This window comes from Cydia pomonella, chromosome 3 (assembly GCF_033807575.1).
Source record: "Cydia pomonella isolate Wapato2018A chromosome 3, ilCydPomo1, whole genome shotgun sequence".
In the NCBI taxonomy this organism is placed as follows: Eukaryota; Metazoa; Arthropoda; class Insecta; order Lepidoptera; family Tortricidae; genus Cydia; species Cydia pomonella.
This window is the reverse complement of record NC_084705.1, coordinates 30,292,209-30,309,365: the sequence shown is the minus strand read 5'-3', so window position 1 is coordinate 30,309,365 and position 17,157 is coordinate 30,292,209. Positions and strand designations below refer to the sequence as shown.

General features: G+C 40.7%; 1 protein-coding gene across 4 annotated transcripts in view; it reads left to right on the top strand.

Annotated features, from left to right (window-relative positions):
• Nucleotides 1-17,157, top strand: part of LOC133516534 (uncharacterized) — an 80,217-nt gene that overhangs the window by 31,651 nt on the left and 31,409 nt on the right. For all 4 annotated transcript variants that reach the window (XM_061849524.1, XM_061849525.1, XM_061849526.1 and 1 more), the window contains 12 exons: nt 561-713; nt 3,364-3,570; nt 4,359-4,517; nt 5,296-5,531; nt 7,400-7,511; nt 9,013-9,183; nt 9,751-9,893; nt 10,179-10,284; nt 11,281-11,414; nt 12,451-12,652; nt 15,462-15,685; nt 16,745-16,880. In XM_061849524.1, the coding sequence (XP_061705508.1) occupies nt 561-713; nt 3,364-3,570; nt 4,359-4,517; nt 5,296-5,531; nt 7,400-7,511; nt 9,013-9,183; nt 9,751-9,893; nt 10,179-10,284; nt 11,281-11,414; nt 12,451-12,652; nt 15,462-15,685; nt 16,745-16,880 (1,983 nt within the window). The remainder of the gene's footprint in view (nt 1-560; nt 714-3,363; nt 3,571-4,358; nt 4,518-5,295; nt 5,532-7,399; nt 7,512-9,012; nt 9,184-9,750; nt 9,894-10,178; nt 10,285-11,280; nt 11,415-12,450; nt 12,653-15,461; nt 15,686-16,744; nt 16,881-17,157) is intronic.

Below are 17,157 nucleotides of genomic sequence, written 5' to 3'. Positions count from 1 at the left end.
GAATCCAGTTTTTGCGAATAAACAAATCTTTTCCAAATCTGTCGAAAAATTACGAAGTTCCGAGGTAACGCACATTGAAAGAAGATTCAACCGAATTGAGAACCTTTTTTTTAATTTAGACGTGGTTAATAGTACATTACTATAGAGGCCGGGAAACGAAGGCTTGCAGGCTAAGTAGATGTAGACTGATAGGGATACGCAGACGACAACCCCCTTTCTCGCCGAGATGTGTATAGTGCTTTTACAATACATATGGTGCTACTTTCCCGCACGCGTGCGGTAATGAGCACTTTCCGTGCATATGTCGAAACTTTAAAGAGCCATATGTACTGTAAAACGTTGTACGATACACGTGTGAATAGGTTATTCGCAACTCGTGTCGATTTAAACTCCCTTCGGTCGTGTTTTAATTTATCGCCACTCGTTTCGAATTTCCTATTTTTCGCACTTGTATCGTAATGTACTCGTACTCATTTTTTTTTCATTGCATGTTTATGAATAGATGTATTACTTATATAGTTTTAGCTGCTATCCATGTAACAAATTTATACATATTTTAGGGTTTGTCTGAAATGACGAACACGCTGAACCTGGTGACTCCGTTCCCGGCCGTGCGAGAGCTGAAATCAGTATACACCGTGGACATCACCATCGGAGAGAGGTTCAACATTACGTGCTTGGCCTTGTTGTCTAACGGCACTTATTGGCACGAGGTATGTTGACAATTTTCATGTATACTTTCCTTATAAGGCAGAGCAGCAAAAGAAAATTGAATTTTTTAACCTTTTGTCGCGAACGTATTGCGAACCAGCTAATATTTGCCAACGTCATGGAGTAGATGGCGCTAGTAGTCACGTTTAATTTAAGTAACCGCTTCTAGGTTATTGGGATTTTTTGAGGGAAGTTGAGAGGGTAGATGAGAACGACAGTAGGAAAAAGGAGGTTGTGTGCGAACAAATCGACGCGGCAGTGATATTTGCTTTTAGATCAAGTCAAGAACGTTCTTATGGTGTTATTAGAATAATGATGTGTCTCTGGTATATTGTGACCAACGTTATCAGTACTCAGAGTGAACAGTGATCCAGTGAGGCTAATATGAACTTAAGGTAAACTTTGTGTGAGGAATGGGGTCGCTATAAGGGGAGGTTTGGAGGCGACTATTAAGCTCAAGAAACCAGGTGGATAATCATGTGATAATAAAGTCGGACACCAGCACAACTCATATCGTCATCTCACTAACATCCAGGCCTCGTATAGGTATGTAGTACATTTACATATCGCTTTCCAGTATCCGTAAAAGCATTAGCTCATTCGAGAGGTTAATAAGTATGGTGAGCTTGACGACACCTTTTGAACGCCACGCCTATCGTACGCGGCGCGTAATCGTGAACCTTGTCGGTACGCATGAAGGTTGACATTGGGCTGCAGCCGCGCACGCCATATGACGTCTTTGGCGGTCAAAAGGTTAAATGAAACAGAGTAGCCAAGTCATGTGACAATTTTAAGATTTCATGTTCGGTGCAATGCACCTTCACACGTTTGTTGCATTGTTTACTGCGATTTTACGTTCACTGTTCTTTTCGGGACTATCGAGGCCGGGTAAATTTAACATAACATTTTTATAATTTAACATTGTAAAAATTTAAACATTTTTTGCTTAACAGTTGAACAGGACTTTGAAATCACCGCCTTTCCCCGCAGCTCGAACATTTCACGTACTTAAATAAATAAATAATAAATAAATAAATAAATAAATAAATATTATAGGACATTATTACACAAATTGACTAAGTCCCACAGTAAGCTCAATAAGGCTTGTGTTGAGGGTACTTAGACAACGATATATATAATATATAAATATTTATAAATACTTAAATACATACAAAACACCCATGACTCAGGAACAAATATCCATGCTCATCACACGAATACATGCCCTTACCAGGATTTGAACCCGGGACCATCAGCTTCGTAAGCAGGGTCACTACCCACTAGGCCAGACCGGTCGTCATAACCGGTCGTACTTGCCTAACTAGTGTGATGAATCAAAGTCCTTGGTACAAACAATTACTTTTATTTTACTCCATGTTCTTACTTCAACACTCTTCAACAATGTTAACTTAACTAACAGTAGCCTTCGTACTAAATGTTACTGGTTCAAGCGCCATAGCGAGAATGAATCTTCCACCCCATGGTACGTTATATTTATACTTTCTCATGATTAGAATTGGCGGGTACGAAGGAAGGGTCATTTTCGCGAGTACCGACAGACTAATTAACAAATATTTGGGTAAACATAATCACATTTGTTATCACTACTCACTGAATGCCATTAGTTTAACATATCTCAACAGTAAATAATTATAATTTAATCTCGAAATCTTATGAAATATCACACTAGGGTGAGCACCGCTGTGCTTGGGTGGGGGTGGCCCAGGAGTTATAGTGTCATCCTCAAATGCTTAAAACACCGTTTCTCTCTGGCCTTGAGGACAGGAGGCCTTGGGTTTTTACTCATCATCAGAAACTTAAGAGCTGCGCTTTTGTCGGTGAAGCAAACTCCACGTATTTCTTTCCTTGACAGCCTGATACGGCACGACGGTCACTTTCTCCTTCACTTGATCTAGTTATTCCCTTCTTGGCTTCCGTCTCTTCCTGTATCCTTCGACTTGCCCTTCTATAATGGTCTTGATGAATTATGCAGGTGTTCCAATATATTCCCTCTTCTACTTTCGAATGTTTTTTCGTCGGTTCGTTTAGGCACCGCGATTATTACTGCGGCATTTACAAGCTTTTATTTAGTTTCACCTGTCCCGTTGTCTGTAATCAAATCTTGCAAGTTAGATTTGACCCACTTCCCGGTTTCTAATGAAGCTGAAAATTTTCATACATATGTAAATCGGGTGACAATGCAATATTATGGTACCATCGAGCCTATCTGATGATGGAGACAGGAGGTGGCCACAGGAACTCTGTGGTAAAAAAACGCAACCTAATTGTGTTTGGGGCAAGGCTCGGAACCGGTTTATTCTTCATACAAAAAATACCGGTATTATTACGTTTTTTTTCGTTCTTTTGTTTATTATTTCATTTTTAATGGGACTATCTAATAATGCGAAGTTGTTGCCTAAACACATGATCCAGTCCTACGTAAAGAGTATAAAATAATTAAAAATATTGGGCTATTTTGGGATTTAAAAATAAACCGGTTCCGAGCCCTGGTTTGGGGTTTTTAGAATTGTCGCGATGAGTATTAGTTGCCTGTGAAAAGAAAGGTACAGTCAGCGATAAAAGCTTGTACCAAAAATTAAATTTTTGCCAAAAACGTATTTACAGGTCTTTAACATTCTGCCGTGATTTCAGATATCCTCAAAAATGTACTACGAATACGAGTCCGGCGAGGACAACGCGTACCGCTCGTACGTGGCGTCGCTCGGCATCATCACGCCGCTGCGCCAGCTGCGGGCGCTGGAGGCGCGCGTGGCGGCGCGCCTGGAGGACGCGCTGTGGAAGATGAGCGCCGCCATCGCCATGCCGGAGTGCACCATCAACGCGGTCGGGCGGCTCGAGGTGGGTATTATGTACACTCGGCATTGTCACACTGTGACTGAATACGCCTTGACGATGCTGGAAGATGACCGTAGCTATTGCCATGCCGGAGTGCACCATTAACGCCGTCGGACGGCTCGAGGTGGGTATTATGTACACTTGTCGTCGTCATTTTACTGTGTTCACTTGCTCAAATCACGTAGGTTGCTTCCGTGGCTCGTAAACGTATGTACCAATGTAAGCATTTATTTAAGTAACTCCGCAACTTTTTTATACAATTTTTCCCATGATGCATACAATATAACCTACGCAAGTACAGTCACCATCAGATATATCGGAGAGGCCAAGGCGCTTAGAAATATCTGAACACGCCTCTATTGTCAAGGAGTTAGAGTGCGTGGTATTAGAATTGTATTAGAGAGCGGGTGGAGTTAAATCAACAAGCGCAACTTATGCGCGCTTAAGTCTTGTGCAAACACCAAAAAATTTAGACTGTTCTATTTTTTAGGGCTCCGTACCCAAAGGGTAAAAAAAAGGGGAAAGGGCACCCTATTACTAAGACTCCACTGTCCGTCTGTCTGTCACCAGACTCTATCTCATGAACCGTGATAGTCTGTCTAACAGTTGAAAATCACACAGACGATGTTTTTCCGTTGCCGCTATAACAACAAATACTAAAAACAAATTAAAATAAATATTTAAATGGGGCTCCCATACAACAAACGTGATTTTTATGCCGTTTTTGCGACCTTCGTGCGCGAGTCCGTGTCACTTGGCCGGTTTTTGTAACAATCTTTAAACATCCACAGTTGGACGACCCCTTCATAGAGACATCGGGCAGTCTCAACTTAACATCAGAGTATCTTGAAGACTACTTCGTGCAGATGCAGTTTAAGAAGGACTTCGCTGATACGGAGAATACCGTCGGCGGTGGCATTCAGATACAACAGGGAGAGCAGAATAATTACGTAAGTTATTTTGTAGCAAGATCCCAGAGCCGCCAGACCTTATTTATTTTCTCATGCATAAAATGTATGAGATAATAAATAAAAATAAATAAATATTATAGGATATTATTACACAAATTGACTAAGTCCCACAGTAAGCTCAATAAGGCTTGTGTTGAGGGTACTTAGACAACGATACATATAATATATAAATACTTAAATACATAGAAAACACCCATGACTCAGTAACAAATATCCATGCTCATCACACGAATAAATGCCTTTACCAAGATTTGAACCCGGGACCATCAGCTTCGTAGGCAGGGTCACTACCCACTAGGCCAAACCGGTCGTCAATAATAATGTAATGGGATAATGTAGTGTTAGTTACTTTTAATGTCTGCATACCTGCTATATTGGCCCGACGGCCATTTGTCAGGTACAAGGTTCTAAGTTGGTAAAAAAAACACTAATTTTTCTTAAATCCTCATGGCTGAATTTAAAAATTGATAATCAACATTGCCAGACCATTTCCGCTTCCGACGTTTACCAGACGCCTTAAAGCTGTAAAAAATATATTGTAACCCCGACTTCTGAGATGATGTAAAAACCAAGTTAGTGCAACGTGAGAATTGAAAGAACGTCCATGAGTCTCTCCTTAAGTGATAAATAAGTAGGAATTAAAACACTCGTGTGGTTCTATTAAGAAACTCACTTCGTTCATTTCTTAAACTCACACTTGTGTTTTAATGCCTTCCATAATGTAGCAATCACACAAACTACCATCGTGTGCTTTTAGTTTTTCGCGACAGCCATCTGGCACCCGTCGCCGGAGCGCTACGTGCGCTTCACGGGCCGCTCGGCGCTGCACTCCGTGCTGCCGCCGGCCGACGCGGCGCTGCTGTACCGGCTGGAGGGCGGCGCGCGCCTGCTCGACGCCGACCTCAACTGCGACACGGCGCACTACTCGCTGCGCGCCGACCAGCGTCCGTCTTCGCTCAGCGTCGCTTTAAGCACACCACATGAAAACTACCAGTGAGTGTGATATATTGTCGACAAATCACTTTTTATCTCAACATACTAAATTGGGACAACGCTAAAGCCATCTGACTGACACTCATCGCTCGAGCGCTTCACAGGCCGCTGGACATGTATTCTGTACTACCCCCGTCCTTGTATCGCTATTAGGTATGTATATCGACTAGATAACGACAAGCGCCTGCTGAACGCCGAAATTAACTCGCTGCGCGTCGACCACAGTCCGACATCGCTCAGCGTCGCTTTAAGCACACCACATGAAAACTACCAGTGAGCGTGATATATTGTCGACAAATCTCTTTTTATCTCAACATACTAAATTGGGACAACGCTAAAGCCATCTGACTGACACTCATCGCCCGAGCGCTTCACTGGCCGCTCAGCGTGTATTCTGTACTACCCCGTCCTTGTATCGCTACTGTATCGACCAGAGAACGATCAGTGAATGCTAAACGCCGAAATGTACTCGCTGCGCGCCGACCAGCGTCCGACTTCGCTCAGCATCGCTTTAAGCACACCATATGAAAACTACCAGTGAGTGTGATATATTGTCGACAAATATCTTTTTATCTCAACATACTAAATTGGGACAACGCTAAAGCCATCTGACTGACACTCATCGCCCGAGCGCGACACTGGCCGCTGGGCATGTATTCTGTACTACCCCCGTCCTTGTATCGCTATTAGGTACGTATATCGACTAGAGAACGACAAGCGCCTGCTGAACGCCGAAATTAACTCGCTGCGCGTCGACCACAGTCCGACATCGCTTAGTGTCGCTTTAAGTACACCACATGAAAACTACCAGTGAGTATGATATATTGTCGACAAATCTCTTTTTATCTCAACATACTAAATTGGGACAACGCTAAAGCCATCTGACTGACTCATCGCCCGAGCGCTTCACAGGCCGCTGGGCATGTATTCTGTACTACCCCCGTCCTTGTATCGCTGAAATGAACTGCGACGCAGCTCACTACTCGCTGCAAGCCGACCAGCGACCGGCTTTACTCAGCATCGCGTTACGTACACCACGTGAAAACCTGTACATGTATGAACATGTATGTACGCCATGTATACCTCTCGCGTCGAATGATAGTCTCTATGACAGTTCATTTTTATATGAGTTAACTGTCACGTAAAATGTTTGTACACATTTTATTGGAAATTTAGGACATGAATTTATTTTTAAAAGAAAAAAGTAAAACCCATTTTCGCGCTTGTCATCTCTCATATGAGTGTTCAGGACATCAAACTTAATGCATTGATACCATATTCACTCATATCCGAGATTACATGAGCGAAAATCGATTTCTAGAAGACTTCTAGACAGAATAGCGGCCTACTATATAGGTCTCTTCTGTTCCTAAATTACTCCGAAAATATCTGAAATTTGTTACAATAAAAAAGGTAGTTCCCATTTTGGAAAATAACTTTCCCCATACAAAAAGGTGAAAAGTTTAGCGATTTCGGCTACGAGTACTCTCCGACCACCCATCGATAGACTAGTATGTGTTTGATAAGTGTTATTACATCAACCTGACCGAATTATTAAATCTTTTTGCATTTTTTTTTCTAAACTGATTCTTTGTCGACTGGCGCTGAATTTAACCCATTCCCACAATTTAAGACCACCGAAGACATACAAAAACCGGACATGTGCGAGTCGAACTCGCCCGCCGAGGGTTCCGTAGATACTTTTTAGTATTTGCTGTTATAGCGGCAACGGTACGGTACGGTTTATAAGATACAGCCTGGTGACAGACGGACAGAGGAGTCTTAGTAATAGGGTCCTGTTTTACTCTTTGGGTACGGCACCCAAAAAAATAAGGTTAAAATGCCTTAGAGTATTTTTTTCTTCACAGAACCATGAAACTAATAGGCGAAGTGGACAACGAGATTGTCACCGGGTCGTTCGTCACGGACACCACGGAATACGGCATTTCTGGACAAGTCCTCAACCGAGAGTCACTCGAGGTAACTTGGTTTTTTTATATTTCAAAAATGAGCCTGAAGGTCATTAGAGTGAGAAAATGGAAGAGGATGAGTTGATCTATTTGATTTTCCCATGTTGCCTCACATGTTTTTGTTTTTCTATCGCGAGTTTAATCCACATTTTATTAGAATACGGTAAAGCATAATGATTTTAACGGACTATGTGTGCGATTATAATATTACGGTATGGTCCGTCACGTCATTGTATTTCATACTACCTTTGAATTTAAATGAATTGAAATAGCCTTTATTCCTGACACTTAATTTTACATTTTCTTTTAAAGCTATACAAGTATCCACTTCTTATTTATGTTTTTTTTTCTTTGTTTCTATGTCATACTACTTTATGTAAACTTATGAAACCCAACTGCCAACTGTTGTCGCCTTGGAGCTTAATTTACACCAATCATTTCAGTGGAATTCTACGACATTTTATTTCTAATTTAAAGGTCCCATCGTCAAAGTTCAGTGGATTTGGTTGTGAATTATCTGTTATTATATAAATATCATAGGACAGTATTACACAGATTGGTAATTGGTAATCTTTATGGTTCGGCTGATAGATTACATTATTCAACCGATTTTTAAAAAGACTTTTTTCTAAATAAATCCGTAATCGGGTTCAAGTATTTATTTATTACTCGGAGAGCCAACAGCTATTAATTCCACAATAGTTATATATGTAAATAACAAAAAGACAATTATAGGTTCCCACCGGTAGGAACAGGTTAACAAATAATTGTTGGTTAGCACTAAATTTCTTAGAACGTGTTAACACTAATATTCTAAATATGAATACGTATTATATACTGAACAGTGAAAACAAAACTTCTCAGTAAATTAATACATAAATTCTTAGTAAATCGGTACAGTAATATGCTATCGCATACGACTCGCTCACTTAAATAATTTGTCTGTTAGAATCCGTCTTATAGTTGTGATGTTGCTATTAAAAACGTCTATATCCCGCTCCGTAGTTAGTTCATTTACACATTTACACATTTTAAAGCCATTCTTTCTGTAATTTTGCGATGCAAAACGAATTGATTTTAAGATTATTATAATGTAATGTTTACCCAGATATTCGGTGTTATATTTTATAAATAGTGTGTCCACGAAAGGACAAACAATAAGAAGTCGTAGTTTAAACTTGTAGATAGGTATTTAATTAAAATTATAAAAAAATACAAAATGTGTATGACACGCAAAGTTCCGTTGTAGAGATATGAGTAGGTATTGACAGATATACGATGATGTGGAGTTATTTGACACTTGGTCCGTGACGTAGCTCTACTCGTCCGGTAATCATGTTAACCGTTCCGTTTCGCGTGAACATAGTGTTATGTATTTTTCATGTCACTATATGATGTTACTCTAAATGTTGTATTGACTTGTAAAATAGCCCTTGAGGCCTACTTACAGAATAAATTTTTGAATTTAGAGAGAGAGATATTACTACTAGTTACTTTGTTTCGTCTTCCAGTTGTCACTAACATTGGTCCCGAAAGGCCAAGGCGCCCCGCTGACGGTCCGCATGAAGACGGAGTCGTCCGCCAGCCTGTACGCGGTGTCGGCGCAGCTGGCCGGCGCCGTGGCCGCCACCGTGCGCGCGCGCGCCGAGCTGCAGGCCGACTACACCGACCTCAGCGCCACGGTACTTGTATTGCTATCCTTATCTCTTGCTACGAACATAAGAGTGTGAAAGAGAAGGGTCAATTCTATCGGCTAACAAACACGGTCCGCATGAGGACCCAAGCGTCAGCCACGCTGTAAGCAGTGACGGCGCCGCTAGCCGTCACCGCTACCTTACGCGTGCGCGCCGAGCTGGTGGCCAACTACACTGACCTCAACGCCACGGAACGCTATTAATGCATTATTAAAATTCTAATTTTTGAGACAATATTACTAGGAATTTACTAACAAAATCGAATTTAGTTTCATGCATCTAAGGTGAAAAAAAAATGGAATAAGTCCGTCGCTTAGATTAAACGTCACTAACTATTAAACCATGTATTGGGCATGTTTTTTTATTTTGGGGTAATATACTTAAAAAAAATTAAGTCACTGGAATCGGTCCAAGCGAACTCTGAAATGCATGACAAAGTGTAATGATGTCTTTATTAACGGCAAATTTCCTTTTTCAAAAAATTTAAAATGTAAAATAATCTCTCACTTTGTTCTATTCATATCAATATTATACTAACCTCACAAAATATTTCAGATTGACATGCCCGAATCGAAAGGCAAGGAGTACTACTTCAAGTCGCGCGTGGACTCGTACCCCGATCTCCGACGCGTCATGAAAATAGACGCCGTCACTCCGATCAAACGGCTCAGCTCGATCAAGGCAGACTCCGATTTCCTGTAAGGATTTTACCTGATTTTTAATACCAAATAAGCATACAGCACACCAGTAAACGCTAACATGCGATTCCAGTTTGTCACATAAACACTCGTCGGATGCATATAGGTAAATATTGTGGTAAGCCAATTAAATGTCAGACAATCTTTAAATATTTCAACTAAAGCAGACGGTAGACACTTCTATTTGCATGTAGGTCTTGATATTTTGAGCGTTACCGCGAGAATCCTGTAACCATCATAATGTTTACATTTAACTAATTTCGAATGTATGACATTTTGTTTCAGTTTCGGTCCGAAAACTGGTTATCTTACATGCAAATACGACTTGCCAGACATGAAGGGGAATGGAGACCTAAAGTGGAGTTTCCTGATTGGCGATCTGTATATAAAGGTATCGTAACATAAATATTGGTAGAGTTTGGAACTTTGGCAGGGTCGCCTTGTGACGTGGATGCAATCATGGTATCTGGTCTCTCTGTATGTGTGTTGAAATGTAAAGGTATTGCAAACGGATCACTGTTTATTAGAAACTCTTTAATAAGATTTTGAAACTTGATATTAGGAAAGTTTCAAAATGACCCTCTGAACTGATTCTGATTATTTCGGTTTTAATTCGGTTTTTTGTGTTGCTTTATTTTGAAACGTATTTTCTAATACTTTTTATAGATTTAGTATATAACATTACCCTTTTCCAATAGCCTTGAGTGTGTCTGCTTTTACATTGTAGTTTGCAGTAGGTATATATGAATTGAAATAAGTGTCATATTATACAAAGTGCGTGAAGCACGTAAACAAACAATTTGTACATTTTCGGATCGTTTTAATATTTATTGGTTAACCAACCAAATACAAAACTGCCTGGATCTGTCACTGAACGACCTGACTTTAAACCTACATTATTTGATCATGTAATGTTTTCATCTACCCTCAACTGCCTTAAGGAGCCATTTGAGGGTAGATTTTGTTTACCTTTTTTTAAATACCTAAAGATACAGACTATAGTAGTAAGAGCGTGCAATCCTTGCGATTGCAAGAGGTCGTGGGTTCAAACCCCGGCTCGTACCAATGACTTTTCGGAATTTATGTATACAATATCATTTGATATTTACCAGTCGCTTTTCGGTGAAGGAAAACATCGTGAGGAAACCGGAATAATCCCAATAAGGTCTACTTTACCGTCTGGGTTGGAAGGTCAGATGGCAGTCGCTTTCGTAAAAACTAATGCCGACGTCAATTTAGGGATTAGTTGCCAAGCGAACCTCAGGCTCCCATGAGCTGTGGCAAAAATTTCGGGACAACGCGAGGAAGATGTGTTATATTAAGTGCGCGGATTTTTAACACACTGTAACTTGTATTTGTGTTGTATACATTTTAATAAATTCCTTAGGCACTAGGCAAGCAGAACCTCAAAGATATTAAGAAAAGCGTAGACCTGGACATCTACTTCGGTAACAGCACTACCCCAGAGGGACTCTTAAAGAACGATGCCGGGTTCAAAATGGATCTCGACCACATTTGGCAGTAAGTTTTATTATTCTTTTATAACTACTAGAATAAGAAATGTCTTGAGGATTCAATTATATTTGTCTATGTTTCCATTGTTTTGGTTTTACTTCGTTTATTTCGTAACTTTCCTTTATCCTGCGGACACCAATAAATATGGAATTAATGCTCAATACTTCAACCAATAAATAGCTGCTGATAAATATCGTTGGACGAAACACAGCGCAAAAACCAGAATAGCTAATTGGGTATGAACATTTAATTGGTACGAAACATGAGATGACTGTTTCAAAACATTTTTATAATTGATATTGACTTTCTTACATAGATAGGAAACGTGCTCGTGCATTTTACATTTAAGTTAGGAAACTTATAAATGTTTTTTTTTTAAATTGTATATGAGTACGATACGAGGTTTTTAGGGTTCCGTAGCCAAATGGAAAAAAATTAGGGTTCCGTAGCCAAATGGCAAAAAACGGAACCCTTATGGATTTGTCATGTCTGTCTGTCTGTCCGTCTATATCACAGCCACTTTTTTCCGAAACTATAATAACTATACTGTTGAAACTTGGTAAGTAGATGTATTCTGTGAAACGCATTAAGATTTTCACACAAAAATAGAAAAAAAAAACATTAAATTTTGGGGGCTCCCCATACTTAGAACTGAAACTCAAAGACACTTCCAAAGTGGTAAAATATGCCCCCCCCCCCCCCCCCTTGTAACTTCTAAAATAAGTGAATGATAAAACTAAAAAAAATATATGATGTACAGTCAGCGTCAAATACTTCGTAGCAGTCAAAGTGGCCAAATAGTTCGGTACACCATACTAAATATATGGTGTACCGAACTATTTGGCTACTTTGACTGCTACGAAGTATTTGACGCTGACTGTACATTACAATGCAAACTTCCACCGAAAATTGGTTTGAATGAGAGGTACCAAGAAGTTTTTTTTTATACGTCATAAATAGTACGGAACCCTTCATGGGCGAGTCCAACTCGCACTTGGCCGCTTTTTTATTTATTAAAACGTTATATTGAATATTCTCCCAGAATCGGTGCAAACGCGTCCTTCGGTCTCGCTATGAACCAACGAATCAAGCTCATCATCAATGCAATCCTGCCAAAACCTAACCTGGATGTCCATACGATCTACGTCGATGGCAGCGTGACCGGCCCTCGAGGTGAAGGAAAGGACTTAGTAGCCGAATATAGGACTGATGTTACTGGCATTCTTACTGGCTTGAGAGGCAACGTAAGTATTTTTTTTTTGTGTCCCTAGTTTTAGCGATACGCGATGTTCATTTATTGTATTGTCAAAGAGCAGAGCAAAGGATATAGTAGCCGAATAAAGGACTGGTGTTACTGGTATTGTTACGGGTTGAGAGGCAACGTGAGTATTTATTCTTTCTTACTGGCTTGGGAGGCAAGTAGGAGGTGAGTATTTATTCTTTCTTACTGGCTTGAGAGGCAAGTAGGAGGTGAGTATTTATTCTTTCTTACTGGCTTGAGAGGCAAGTAGGAGGTGAGTATTTATTCTTTCTTACTGGCTTGAGAGGCAAGTAGGAGGTGAGTATTTATTCATTCTTACTGGCTTGAGAGACAAGTAGGAGGTGAGTATTTATTTTTTCTTACTGGCTTGAGAGGCAAGTAGGAGGTGAGTATTTATTCATTCTTACTGGCTTGAGAGGCAAGTAGGAGGTGAGTATTTATTCATTCTTACTGGCTTGAGAGACAAGTAGGAGGTGAGTATTTATTTTTTCTTACTGGCTTGAGAGGCAAGTAGGAGGTGAGTATTTATTCATTCTTACTGGCTTGAGAGACAAGTAGGAGATGAGTATTTATTCTTTCTTACTGGCTTGAGAGGCAAGTAGGAGGTGAGTATTTATTCTTTCTTTCTTACTGGCTTGAGAGGCAAGTAGGAGGTGAGTATTTATACTTTCTTACTGGCTTGAGAGGCAAGTAGGAGGTGAGTATTTATTCTTTCTTACTGGCTTGAGAGACAAGTAGGAGATGAGTATTTATTTTTTCTTACTGGCTTGAGAGGCAAGTAGGAGGTGAGTATTTATTCATTCTTACTGGCTTGAGAGACAAGTAGGAGATGAGTATTTATTCTTTCTTACTGGCTTGAGAGGCAAGTAGGAGGTGAGTATTTATTCTTTCTTTCTTACTGGCTTGAGAGGCAAGTAGGAGGTGAGTATTTATTCTTTCTTACTGGCTTGAGAGGCAAGTAGGAGGTGAGTATTTATTATTTCTTACTGGCTTGATAGGCAAGTCGAAGGTGAGTATTTATTCTTTCTTACTGGCTTGATAGGCAAGTAGAAGGTGAGTATTTATTCTTTCTTACTGGCTTGAGAGGCAAGTAGGAGGTGAGTATTTATTCTTTCTTTCTTACTGGCTTGAGAGGCAAGTAGGAGGTGAGTATTTATTCTTTCTTACTAGCTTGAGAGGTAAGTAGGAGGTGAGTATTTATTCTTTCTTACTGGCTTGAGAGGCAAGTAGGATGTGAGCATTTATTCTTTCTTACTGGCTTGAGAGGCAAGTAGTAGGTAAGTATTAATATATAATTTACATCTATGTCTACGAGCTGCTGCAAGTTGCTATATATGATTTCTGTCCTATACCCTAGTCCGCAAGGCACTGCAGCGGCAAGTTGTACGACAGAATAATCAATATTACTACCATACAGAATGACACTTCCTGCAAAACCGAAGTTTGACAACGAGTCAGGGACGAATCATGCTGTCCTTTTCTGATGTATGGCACTATCCCGTTCGGTTGTCAAAATTAAGTCATTATCTTATCTGTGGTAGTGCACGCAAAGGGACGTCAAGTTGTGCTAACCCTAATAATTGCTCGGAGCAATGCTGAGCCGAACGGAGCCGAGAATACCCGACAGGAGTGTCGTCCCACTGGTTACTCGTATACATATGATGCGTCGATACTATTACATCGCGCTTAGGAAGTTTCAAATTTAAGTTTCATAAATACAGCTTCCAACCAACTCTAAGTCTTCGAGCAACACCGACTTCCGACACATCGGAAGGGAGGAGCCCGAGCGATATCTTACCGTACAAATTATTCTGCCATTTTTTGCGGGGGGAAACGTGCACACAGTCACACTTCTCACTCACTACATACAAAATCCAATCTGTAATGTCGACACAAATACATAGAAAATGACATACGTCAAAGACAAATCTTGCACACCTCGATCTCTTTTTGTGTACGGACGAGTCACAACATGCACCGCAATAGGTACAGTTGTACCTATGCTTCGGTTGAGGGGAAATAGTTCGAATGCCGTCTCCCTTCCCGGTGTTGCTCGAAGCTCTGAGTAGACTTCGAGTACTTCGGTCTTTAGTTACAGATTTCGTTACCCTCACACTTACCTGGGCAGCTGAGTTTAGTGCCAGTCTCATCTCGCTAACAAGTATGATCTGCGGTGGCAGTATGGTTGCATTGTTATCACCTGTCTCTATGCCTGTCACTTTCGCACTTGGGTGAATCAACTTTTTTTGTTTTGTTATCCTGTCCCGTTGTCCAAGGGACAACAGTGGCACAGTTTGTTTGAAGAGACGTTCTATTAACATGCTTAGTAGGGGGCCCATTATGGACATTGGTTATAACGACCACAAAAACGCAAGTTTGATACATTTAAGTACCATAAAATCAGTATTTCAATGAACTTTTGTCCCCTGGACAACTAATCGTAACCATGGCAACGAGTGACGCTAAAAAGTTGATTCTCCCACTTACATACTTGTTAGAACGTGATAGGCGATAAAAATGTGACCGTGCTTAGCCCGCAGAATGCCGTTTTTATTCCGTTTTCATCGGCCTAAGCAGAGTATATAGCCTGTATGCCGGCAGAATTTGTAAAGTAATTTCTTCTTACTTTGCCTACTAGTATAAAATTTGGGGAGGGACATAGTGAACTGTCGAAGAAGACACCTATTGTTTGAGTTGAGAGTAACAAGTCTTTTATGCTTTCTACGCGTATGAAGTGGTAGGTAGAGGACAGTTATACATACGTTTTCTAATCACACAACAATGTCCTCCAGATGGTCCTCCAGGACACCAACTTCGACGGCAACGCGACCGTTTTCTGGACGACCGAGGACCGTCAGCACAAGACCATCAACAACCTCGTCAACTACCGCTGGGACATGAACGAGACGCGCGAACTCAAATACGTGCTGAGCAGCCCGCTGTACGTCCACGAGGCCACGCTGGACCTGTACGGGATCTACGAGAAGGACTTCGTGCATGGATACCAGATTGTCAAGTTAGTATCGTACAAGTACAGCTGCAAACGTGCATACCCACTGTAGTGTTGTAAATAAATAAATATTATAGGACATTATTACATTATTTATTACTTAGACAAAGATATATATAATATATAAATAATTATAAATACTTAAATACATAGAAAATACCCATGACTCAGGAACAAATATCCATGCTCATCACACGAATAAATGCCATTACCAGGATTTGAACCCGGGACCATCAGCTTCGTAGGCAGGGTCACTACCCACTAGGCCAAACCGGTCGTCAATTCAATTAATTATGAAGGATGACAAAATCCATCATCAAACTTGTCAAAAACCATCCATACCGCGTAAAAAAAATAAAACCGAAAATAAGACCGGTTTGGTCGTTGTTACCTTTTTATTTCTGTCTCATACTTCACGTGGACGCAGTGGGAATGGACGTCTACTAGGCAGTTACCGCCTGGCAAACAAGCATACGGCCCGCCTCTTGGTAAGCAGTCTCCGTAGCCTATTGACGCCGGCAACCCCCAGAGGACTCCTTACTCACCGGCAGGAACAACACTATGAGTAGGGTTTAGTGTTTGGCTGCGGTTTTCTGTAGGTAAGTTGGAACCCTCCAACTTCCCCAGTTGGGCTCTGCTCTAGATCTGGAGTGACATCCGCTATGCTGTGCCCTCCCACACAAAACGTGATGACACTCATAGTGCCCATACCTTTATTTTGGACGTAGTTTAAGGACATACCCGGGTCCATTAAATGTTCGAAAAATGACTGCAACAAGACTGATCATGATGTTGTTAAATAAAATAAATAAATATCATAGGACATTATTACACAAATTGACTAAGTCCCATAGTAAGCTCAATAAGGCTTGTGTTGAGGGTACTTAGACAAAGATATATATAATATATAAATAATTATAAATACTTAAATACATAGAAAATACCCATGACTCAGGAACAAATATCCATGCTCATCACACGAATAAATGCCATTACCAGGATTTGAACCCGGGACCATCAGCTGAAGTTGACTATGTTGACAATACCTTATTTTATTCATAACAGAGGAGAGATGCACTACCCGGGCACCAGTAAGGTTGGTGAAGTGGACATCCGCTACGGAGGGTTCCGGCACACGGACGGACACTTCAACGTCACCACGCCCTTCCAGCGGCTGCCGTGGCTCAAATCTATATTTACCGTGAGTATTTGATCGTATTTTTGTCTTTTAGGAGTTCTCCCATCTCTTTCCAACCGAAGCATTTTGCACTCACCGATTGAGTGGGGACTTAGACTGTATGACTTGATCTGTCCATCGCATAGCCGTTGGAGTGCCAGGCCGTCTACTCCCGACCGATTACGTCATTTAAATTTCAAATTTGAGTAATTGAAATTAAATCAAAATTCCAATAACTCGAAAACGACACTTGAAGAGTTATGAGAGGTTACAATCTTCACTCCACCCTAAACATAAAGTA